We start from the raw sequence: 12046 nt of genomic DNA on the forward strand, positions 1-12046 counted from the left end.
CTGAGAAGGATGTGCTACAAGTTAGAGCAATAAAGGATGCAGATGGAAATGTGTTGACTAGTGAGGAGAGTGTTTTAAAATGGTGGAGGAAATGTTATGAAAATGAGAGAAGGTTGGATGATGTGGAGACGGTGAAGCAGAAAGTGGGTAGGATTAGTAAGGAGGAAGTGAGAGCAGCTATAAAGAGGATGAAGAGTGGAAAGTCGTTTGGACCAGATGACATACTGGTAGAAGCATGGAGATGTTTAGGAGAGATGGCAGTAGAGGATGCCTGAGGAATGGGGAAGGAGTGTGCTGGTACCGATCTTTAAGAATAAGCAAGATGTGTAGACCTGCAGTAACTACATGGGAATAAAGTTGATCAGTCACACCATGAAGTCTGGGAAAGAGTAGTGGAAGCCAGGCTGAGAGAAGAGGTGACCATCTGAGAGTGAGAAAGTAATGGAGAGTCTGTTAGAGAAGTGAAAGGACTGTGGTGAGACCTGCTGTGTTGTTTGGTTTAGAGACAGTGGCATTGAGTAAAAGACAGGAGGTGGAGATGGAGGTAGCAGAGCTGAAGATGTTGAGGTTTTCGTTTGTAGTGACGAGGATGGACAAGATTAGAAACGAGTTTATTAGAGGAACAGCACATGTAAGATAGATAGATAGATAGATAGATAGATAGATAGATAGATAGATAGATAGATAGATAGATAGATAGATAGATAGATAGATAGATAGATAGATAGATAGATAGATAGATAGATAGATAGATAGATAGATAGATAGATCGATCGATCGATCGATTGATTGTTCGATTGATTGTTCGATTGATTGTTCGATCTGGTATTTTACCTAACCTTCTGATCATCGCCTTTGTGTTATCTTGTAGATATCTTCCATCTTTTAAGGTAGAAAACAAACAGACATAAAGTACCTGACACATAGACTTGGGTAAGAAAATCATATTGTGGAGCTTTAATTTGCTGTTGACAAAACCCCACAGGGGAAAAAGGTTCAAAAATTTGATTATAAATGGAAGGTTAAAAACCTGGCCTCAGACCAGTTTTAATGTCATGGACACGTTTACTTTCGCAAGCTTGATGGTGTTCAGGAATCCTCTTACATATTAGTGTGTGCAGAACTGCTCCACATCATTATCTCCCATTTCACATTTCTCTGCTGTATTTGTATTTATTGATTTTTTTTTAATTTCATGAAAATTCTTTGGGTGAAATAAGGATGCTTTTCTTTTCTTAAAGAATAAATAAAAATTATAATATATATATATATATATATATATTTTGGCTTATGGGCCATGTAAGGAATAACAAATGACAAATGTTGTAGGAATATAATTCCCAGAAGTGATGTATTTTCCAATAGCTGTAGCAGCACAGTCCATAGTGAATTATTTATTTGCCTGCAACTAAAAATTATTTTAGTTGCATTTAATGTCATTGATCTAATGAGACAAACAAATTAGTTTCTGTAATCACTTACATTATAATAGGTATAAACAATCAACCCCTCACCTGTTTGTCCTGAAAGACAAAAATATAATCTTATCATGCTACCGGAAAGTACAATCTCCTCAATCCTGCTGATAGAAAACTTCACCACATAAATGGTTATACAGTATTTGTTTTGTTTATTATACTTAAAAAATATATTATTGTTATAATAATAATAATAATAATAATAATAATTATTATTATTATTATTATTATTATTATTATTATTATTAGACTTATGTGGAGCTTTCTATAACATTATAATGACTCTATTCCTATAAACATGTTAATTGGAAGTCTGTATATTTGCATCTCTTAACAAAAAAGAGCCTGTGGTCTAGGCATCAGCAGCAATGTTTCACAGACACATGCTTAATATTCACGTGTACATGTAGGTCCTATCCCCTCAATTCTTTATTTGGGGATTCATCTCAAAGGGAGTTGATATTGAGACACTGAGTCAAGACCAAAACTTTACATCAATTGTTAAGCTGGAAAAGGGCTTGTCAAAGGATGCTATTTTGATGAGGAGACTTGACAAGCGAATGACTTTCAGATAAAAAAAGACAGTTTTTTGGGGTTTGAAGGGCCCCTCCAGTTCTCCTATACATTGCCAAGATAATGAGTTATTTATTTTCAAAAGCAATCAAGATGTCAGAAGCTGATAGCAAAACCTGCTGCCATGGGAGATAATGCCTTCTTGTCTTTCATCAAATCCCTGTCACTTTGGCATTGGCAATGATAAATGTGCCAAAAGTACAAAGGGCCAAAAAGAGGGATGAATAAATGGATCCTTTTCAGAGCATTTTTAGATGTCACTGTCACTGGTTTTGTGAGAAAGAGGCTGGAGTGAGCCTGATTTAATAAATTATAATTGCCATTTGTCTATTAATATGATGAATTGTGCCCAACTATGTTTTGGATAATTTGATCAATGCCCTAATACTCGTAACACATTCATATTAACTCTTTCTTCTTCTCCTTTTTTTGTATGTTTTTATTGATTTATTTTTTATGAATTTTTTTTTTACAGTAAAGACATGTGGATCGAATCTACAAGGTCCATCAGGAAGTTTCACCTCTCCAAATTTTCCGATTCAGTATGAGAGCAACTCGCAGTGTGTCTGGATCATTACAGCCAGCAATCCAAACAAGGTAATACCTTACACGCTTTCTGAAAGCCTGTTCCGGAATATTCATTCATATCCTACACTTAAATGGTAACCATTGTTTCTTTTAAATATTCATATGCATCTAGAAAATAGTTTCCCAGTTCCCAAGTTTATCATGTAAAAAGATTTGGTTGCTTCTGTCTTCTCCAGTGATTCTGTCAGTACATTTTGAACCAGTTGTAAACAATATATGTCTTAGAATAAATCTAGGGATGAGCGATATGCTGAATGTATCATGATGCTGGAGTACACTTTGGCAAAACGTATCATGATCATCGATCTACCAGCAAAAGAGGGAAATTTGAGTCTTTGTGATTTTTCTACTAGTATTTCCTACAAATGCTTTCTACAAAATTCAATTTCAAAAACACAAAATCTGTATTTTAATTTAAGATTCAGTCTATCAATTGTTGATTTGAATGTGTGTTCACACAAATGAGAGTGAAGACAAAAGAGACTGTCAAAATATGTAGACAGTGGGCTGTAACACTCAACAGCTCTCTCACTGCTCGGGTGTATCAAAAGACTCAATACAAGAATGTATGTACGTTTTCCTGTTATTTGTGTTGGTGTCCTTGGCAATGTAGATAGACGCTAACCTAAAAGTTTTACAAAATGAATCACTTTCTTCTTTTTGTTCACTGCTTTCTGCTTTAATGTTGACTTTCCTTGACTTACGACGGCACACACACACACACACACACACACACACACACACACACACACACACACATGCTCGGCTCACTACTCAGGAAGAGTGGGAGAACAAAAATACTCAGGCGTCACATAAATGTACGTGTTACAGCAGGGCTCAGGTGTGTCATGTTAGTCATAAACTCTCTAGTGTGTTTCTAAACACCTCCACCTGCCACAAAGGCAACTGTTTTAACCTTTTTACTTGTCAGTTAAATTTATTTTTTTGTTATTATTTTTTTAAGTTATAAGCTAAAAGATTCTTAGTGATATTAACTGTTTGCAGTCCAAGCAAAAAAATAAAATTTTTTAAACTCAGCAAAGCCCAAATGAAGACTACATGCAATATAAACCAGTCTACCATTAAAAAAAAACTCTCATACTTTAAAAAACTATAAAAAGCATGAGTGGATATATCTCGTTCAAAAATCTATACTATAAAAAAATCTTATACTAAAATACAAGCAAAAATGTAAGATGCTTTTAAGAATAAAAAATAGGCAAAAATGCAAATGAGGTAGTCTAGCCACTAAAGTTACACAACCATTCTACTTACAGAATTAAAGTCATTATTCATCACGCCGACATTTTAACTGCTCAGCCCAAACATTAAAAAATTGCCCATCTCAGAGGTGTCAGTAGTATCTAATATTAATATACACATTCACCAATCACTATTCATAACACTATGTTTAATATGTGTAGAGCCTTCCTTTGCTCTCAGAACAGCCTGCGTTCTTCATGGCATGGAGTCCACAAGGATTCTGGTCATTGTTGACACGATTTCATAACCGAATTGCGGCAGATTTGTCAGCTGAAAATTCATGCTGTTAATCTCCCATTCTACTATCTACAAAGGTGCTGATTTGGATTTAATTTGGTGTCTTAACCTGTTTGTGAGGACTTGTGAATGGGTGCATTATAAAGCTGAAAGTAGCTTTTATCATGTTGGAAATGAAGTCGATTTTCACCATAAAGAGATGTGTCAGGTCAGCAACACCACTCAGAAAGCCTATGGCATTCAAACATTGCTTGTTTAAGGTGCAACATGTGCGCCAAAAAAAACATTCTCCATAAGTTGACAAGAGACAGGTTGGGTCCAAAGATTCATGGTGGTAATTCTGACCATACCATTAATAACAGAAATGGCTTATTTTGTATTTCAAACCACTTATATAAAAACAATAAATCTATATAACTACAGAGATCTTTTTATGTGATACTCTCAACGTCTTAGCAGACTCTCAAATACCCATTGTAGAAGATGAGCGTATATATCCTGCCATAGGTATCAAGTGCCCCCCACCCCTATGAACCAGGGTCAGTACTATTTTCGCAGCTGGGTTAGACTGAGCTGTTCTGATTATCCTGATTCTTCAAACTTTTTGAGTAATGGCACTTGTCTCCTCTATCCTTTTTTTATTCCTGGTATGACCTTGAGAGCCCTCTTCCCATCCGCACTTATCCTTGTACTTTTATGAACATGCGTATTGTGGAATGTGTTAGTCGCTGTGCATGTACAGTATGAGTGGGCAGTACATGCTTGATTTGTGACTTTTATAGTCACACATCACTTTAATTTCTCTTCAGTTCTCCATGCACGGCTATGCCAAGTCTGAGGAGGAAAGCTGTTTATGTTTGTGTGTGTGTGAGTGTGAAATTGTTTATTATTACATAATTATATATGAATACATATTAAAGTCTTTTTCCCTGCCCGCTCTCACACTGTTATCAGAAATCACATTCTGTTATCAGTAGCAGTGTGCACTGACTATTCTACTACAGACTGAGTACAGCGAGATACCCCCTGTGCAAGACTGACAGCGGTGGCATTCAAAAAAGTGTGCATACTGATAAATAGACTGTGAAATGGCTCAGGACCTGTGGATTGATTTCCCTCCAGCCCACATTTGTAATAACACTTATGACAGCAGGACAGCCATCTTTGTCTCCCCAGTGCTGCACCTTGTAATTGATTAGAGTTGACATGAGTCATTAATGTTGCCATCCATCTCCAAATAACAGACCTCCCATGTACAGTACAACAAACAAGTGCTCTCAGGTAAGCTTGAAGCCAAAGCCTTTGAGTCCCACTTACTTGCAAAATGGTTGAAACGAAACTCCTAGGTAATAAATTTTAGAAAACAAACATTCTCTCCTCTTTAGTAAATAGCCTCCATTGACCTCCTTTGCACCTGTCTGAACCAATGGCCATAAACAAGTTTTATACCCTGCTGCAGGGAATGCTTTCTGGAGGACAGGTTAGTCTGTGACTGTATGTTGCCACATGCCATTTCCTCAATTAAACATTACACCCTATTTTCTGCCCAGTCACTATTTGATTATATAGACTGTTGGCAGGGCCAGAAACTTTGGTACAAGACTTGGGTTTCCCATCACTGCTTTACAATGTGGTATGTTAGAACTAGTTCAATATTCAGAGGCCAGCTTTAAAATTGTCTAGACACTTTGCTATTGTATGATGGATGGAAGGTAGCATAAAAGCCTTGTAGGCCAAAGAGATGTTCTCTGCCTCCTCCTACCGCTCTATTCAACTATTCGGTTACTTAGGTTTTTTTGAACAGTCTGGTACTCTGCCAGGATGTAAAAAAAAAAAAAACATTATTGTTTTCCTCCAGCCTTGGATTTAGAAAATTTTGCTAGGGAGCAGGAAACTTCTATTCTTTGCTTCTTTGCTATATATTTAATAACTGAGAGAGCACCTGGCAATCACATGGTGCTTTGAAAAAAACCAATGCAATCTAAAAATGAATAAATGATTCTAAAATGGAAAATCTAATTCTTACAAGTTTGTTAAATAGGAACTTTAAATATTGTAACCAATTCACTTCTTCTGTGGGCTGTCCCAAAGATACCCATGAAAATTTGCAGTTTGTGCTCCAAAAACAATTTATGGCTAAATCTCTATTTTCTGAGGCATTTTAGAGAGTTATTTATAAATGTATATGCTTATATAAAATTGTTTCAGGAAAAATGTCATGCTTTGTTTAAACTTCAAGAACCACTTGCAAAAGGCACACATGTGATTCCATTAAATTCTACAATAAGAGTGCCCAATCTCGTACATACAATAATGGGAAAATGTAGCTGCAGGTTTTAATTTCACTAAGCAGGAGTACACCTGATACAGCTCATTGGCAATTTGTAAATCCAAACCAATGGATTAATCGAGTGGTATCAGGTGCAACTCCTACTTTGTTGAAAGGAAAACCTGCAGCATCTCTGACCCTTTGCCCATAAGATTGGTTGCATCCCTGCTCTACTGTGCTGCCACCAACCTCCTTCAGTTGAGGGATTGCTAATGGCTTCTTATAGCACAGGACATTATTGCTTCATTTATTTTTGGCAGACACAATTCTGGTGAACCTAGTTATTTATATTGCACTACATGTTTTAACCTTGGCAATGGAGCGTAATTCAATTTCGAGAAATTAGTGCGAGCTTCTTTTCCACTTTTGTCAATAAAGCAACGTTGTGAATAAAGCAACGAGACGGTTGTCACAACAGCGCATAATTCCCAATTTTTTTATTTTATTTTACAAATAAACAATATATTTAAACTACAAATCTAGAAGCCTTTGATCCAATTTAAGTCAAGAGAACACCCTTAGAGTCACTAAAGTAAAGTAAATATGCTAAAAACCAGTATGCTGCTTCTGCTGCAGAAAAAATACAGACACTGGTTTAGTGTCATTTCATAATAGGAAATACTTGACAAATAAGAATGTACTGTATTAATTTTCACATGCTAAGATTTCGGCATTGTTTATCTAGAAAGTAATGTGATGACTATGTTTTAAGTATATATGTCCACTGTGGTAGACCATAGTTGCACATCATTCTTCACTTTTACAGTAAAGTATGGTGGGCTTAAACAACACCTGTTGTCAAAAAGCATTTTTACTGAATCCTAACCATGATGAATTACAATAGGCAAAGCCATCAGTAATTACCCAAGTTTTATATCCCTGCGAGGGATTTCTATAGAGGCTCATTTTTCACACTTGCAGTGTTGATTTTTAGCACAATAAGGTGTGAGGCATTCCTCTCTTTTTTGTGTTAGTGTCATGTATAATTAAGCCTATGAGAGTTGTATCAGCTGTACACTTTTGACAGAAGAGTTGGAAGAGTTGCGGTTTGTACATTCAGCGAAAGCTGCACGGTGCTCCTGTTCTGACTGTTATAGCTCGATGTCTATGTACGACTCATTATTGTCATAGATTCATAATTGCATTTACAGAATAGAAGTAAAGGCCAGCCTTTGTAAGTGTCAGGTTGTGTAGTATTTCCATGATAATAAAGCCATGTACTGTACATACATCATTCTGAAAAATAGTCTTTCCTGGATGGTGTATGGTGTAAGATAGGAACAGAACAGGTATACAAATACTTCAGCACCATTTATTAAGATGTGCTTAATAGATTGTTTTTGTATTTCAGTGCTCTTTATTGTGTAATATGAACCTCTAACACTTTATTTAGTTATACCAATGTTTAAGGTTAAATACCAAAAATTTGTTTGCTTCAACAAGACACTTTCTAGTCATTGTTTGGTCAGATACTGATACTTACAGTAAAGTGCATGATGAAGCTGTAAGTAATCCTTCTATAAACATTGCTTAAAGGATTATTTAGCACAAAGGATAAATAAAAGACAAATAGAGCATCCTGTAAGCCCTGGGATACTTAAAGTGAGGCTGCATTAGCATAGTATTTTATGTGAGTTTAATGTTCTATAGAAAGTACAACAAGCTAACACCAATTTTGTAGAAGAAAAAGGAAACAGGATATTCCAAAGTTATAGGTTTTTATTGAGCCACATCAAGGGATATGACAACAGTATGAAAACTCAGTGTGTATTATAATAAAGGTAATCCAGACATCATAGCCAGATTTCATAGCTGAAGTCAGGCAACAGGCAGACAGGATCAAACACAGAAAATCTGTAAGCAATAGAAGAAGACAAACACACCCACACACAAACACAAGCCAAAAGAAATACAGACTATCCTACACAATACAGCAACCAAACTTGCATCAGACTTTGCAGGGAAATGAAGAAAATCATAGGGGATAATCTGAATTCAGAAATTAGAAAATAAGAGGAAAACAACAATAATTATGGAAATTGTGATGCAACTCAAGGGGCATAATGGGTCTTTGTCTTTTGACAAGTTTCTCTCCAACTCACTCCACTAGCAAGATTATACCAACTATTATTTCAACGCCAACTTATAATTTTTTTTATTGTATTTTACAGTCACAGACAAAACTGGCACACTGCATTGAAAAAACAACTCACGACTTGTGAGTTGAGATCAGCGGTCATAGAATACATAATGTGACATGCTCACAAGCAGCTATTAGTGTCACTGTAACCACAGACAGGCAACAACTAAATTCAGGCATGACACTCGAGCTGTGACACTCATCTAAATGCCACCAACAGGAGGAAGAAATAGGATGGTGCAAAATTCATGGGACAGCATAACACAAAGATTCTTAAAAAATTATTTTTTTTATTCTTAAAATTAATTATGTTTCAACCTGAACAAGTATTTCAGGCATATCATCAAAGGATCCTTATCATATAATCTAACATGGAGAACAAGCTATAGACACACATGCACACTTTTATCTAAAACGTGATGTTTGGGGTTCATAACTTAGTTCCAAAGACACTTTTAATAAGTTCAACTTATTTTCAGGATTTCTGATTTCTGTTTCCTGGAGCTTATTCATTCAATTATTCAGTGGCTTCATTTCTCTCTGTTGTATCTCATCTGTCTTTTCGCTTCCTGGTATGTTTACACGTCCCGCCCACTGTGCACACATAAAATGATGGATAGGCATGAGAGAATCCCTTCATGTGCTTCTGGCAAACATATCTAAGCACAAGTAGGATCTCAGAGGGTATTTTTTTTTAAATCAGAGATTCTATTTATTGGATCTGAGGGAATGTAAACATATCAAATTATCGAGCAATTAATTACATTTTACTCACTGTGGAGCAGTGGCATACTATGGAAAGGATCAACTACAGATTTTTTTGTAGTTTTACATCCTTCAGTTATTTAAACTAAGTTAAAGGACAGAAAGAGCGTGCATTCAGGTGAGAAGATTTTCTGAGTTTACATTAATGGCATTTGGCAGACGCCTTTATCCAGAGCGACTCAAAACTGAGCGGGTGAAGGGCCCTTGTTTAAGGGCCCAGCAGTGGCAGTGGGATTTGGATCTGTGACCTTCCGAACCAAAGTCCAATTCCTTAACGACTGAGCTACGACCTCCTGTCAGTTCAAACACAACCTGTTAATAATAAAAAATGGACAGAGTGATCAAGAAGTGTGAGAGAGAGTATTTTTTAGTTTGTAGTTTGTAAATTTTTAACAGATGTACTGTCCTCTAGCTAAGTACAGAATGATATAATACATATACATATACAGAATGATTCAATACAAATATCTCATTTGTAGGAAAAAAATGTTTTGGAAAGGTAAATGTTTCTACATTCATCTCTCAGTGACAGTAGAAATATTTATAGAACAAAATGACACTTAACACAATTATAGACCAGAATGATAATTTTCTATTTGCACTAATTTAGACTGTACATTTGCTTAATCTGTGACTGTTGACATAGAGCATTTACATACAAACAATAAAAAAACAGATTTCCTGTCAGTCTTGGCCAACTTGACCTTGTATCATTAACAAGTGGGCAACAATAGGCCCTTAAATCTTAGCGTTTAATTAAAGCTAATCAAAATAAAACTTCATTAAGGCTCTGGTAGAGTAAATATTTCTCCCTGAAACCATATAGACTTTGCATTACCTCCTCTTGTGCAAATAAAATTGTACACACTAGGGGGTAAAATGGATTTACTGATTGTTTATCTTGAATTACTGCCTTAATGATTTCCTGGAGGGCTGAATAGCACACGGACACATTCCTGTGATGTAGCTACATTGATTATATATTTTAAAGTTAATCTAGTGCATTAGATTAGCTAGGTTTAGTAATATTTGCCATTAAGACTCTTTTAGTCTATGGCTCTTTATTTAAATATTCCCTGCCATCCGTTCAGTCAGAAAGTAAGAAAGTAGAAAGTAGTCCTTTTAGTGCTGTAGACTGAGTGTCTCTAAATGCAGCTTAAGTGATGGCTGTACTTCAGACATTACAACTCTGCATTTTACTTTGTTACTGGGGACTTCTTTACTCCTATTGTGTTCTATACACAATTATTTTTATTATGTACTTTTTATACAATTATAATGAATAAAGCTGCACTGCTTGTCATGTTACTGAACTAAAAAGCAAAAATTACTTGTTTTGAAGTGTTAAATAAGTAACAGAAAATGTTACTGTTACAAAGAAACGTCAGTCGAGACTCCTTTCATATATGTTAAACATTTCATATTAATCAATTTCTTTCATCTCTTTTCCATAAAATAAGATGGATTAGATGGAGCTCTTTCATAGATGTCTCTGAGATTTATTTGTTATTATAAAAAAAAAAAATACAAAAAAATAATACATACTGTTATTAATAAACCCAATCATTAAAAATTTTTATTTGTATTTTAGCTGAAACTATGTACAGTATATAACTATTCTTCAGACCAATTACATTTGAGCAATGAATGTTAAGGTGTGCTTAGAAAGTTTTTAATTTTTGGTTCGTAAGGTATTTATTATGTAAGGAATGTGTGTGTTACATGATTGTAATTCGTAGTGCGGAAGACCACTTTTTTTTTTCTTTAGCGAAATTTATTAAAATGAAAGCTGTGGATTTTCCCACAAAGAACATGACCATTTACCAGCATTGACATGTAATTGGTGTGTGCAGTGTAAATTACACACAGAGATAAAGTAATGTGATAAGAGAACACTTATTTGAATGAGTTTTATGAATTAGCTATTAAACTGAAGGAGCATATGAAAGGAAAAAGAGGAACAGAAAGAGAAAAAGTTCAGACAGAAAGTGTATCCTACAGACCATTATTTAATTTAGATATTGATCAGCATAAACTGCATTAAAACAAAGAGTTCAATTAACCATTCTCATGACACTCAGTTAGAGCTGTGCTGCGAAATGTTTGCAGTGCATAATTTATTATTATTATTAATATTATTTTTTTTTATTATTATGCATTTAAAAGGTCCATACAAATCTCTCAGAGGCATATCATTTCTAACCTGTCTTTGATTGTCGTATGAATTTCAGTGACCGCTCTCAGCTGCACAGTTTTACTGCATGGTAGGTGAACGTGATACCCTACTTTTGCTTGATGGATCTGTACTGGCATATGCAGTCGAAATAGCATGCTCATGGCTGTTTTGGCTTGACTGCTGGTTACTGCGATGTGTGCACAAACACTTCTCCTATAACATTTTCCTCACTCAGCGCTCAATGCCAGGAGCATAAAGCAGCTTTAAAATACTGTGTGTTCCTGCTGATTGTGGGCACACAGCCTTATGTACACAAATTTGCAACAATTTAAGTTTTCAGGATCATGTAGTAGTTGTTCAATTGAAATAGCACCAGCATTTGGTTGATTTATAACAGTTTTTTATTTATGCTAATTATGGTGTTTGTAGAGTCCAAAATAAATGCATTTCAAAGTGCTTTAAATAGGTAAAGGGTGTAGCTTCTTTAAGTTGGAAAC

General features: G+C 35.3%; 1 protein-coding gene across 2 annotated transcripts in view; it reads left to right on the forward strand.

The window, feature by feature from the left end:
* csmd3b (CUB and Sushi multiple domains 3b) overlaps positions 1-12046 on the forward strand; it is a 399549-nt gene that overhangs the window by 235594 nt on the left and 151909 nt on the right. For both annotated transcript variants that reach the window (XM_083523961.1, XM_083523962.1), the window contains exon 10: positions 2527-2648. In XM_083523961.1, coding sequence (XP_083380087.1) covers positions 2527-2648 — 122 coding nt within the window. The remainder of the gene's footprint in view (positions 1-2526; positions 2649-12046) is intronic.

This window comes from Silurus aristotelis, assembly GCF_946808225.1.
Source record: "Silurus aristotelis genome assembly, chromosome: 21".
Taxonomy (NCBI): domain Eukaryota; kingdom Metazoa; phylum Chordata; class Actinopteri; order Siluriformes; family Siluridae; genus Silurus; species Silurus aristotelis.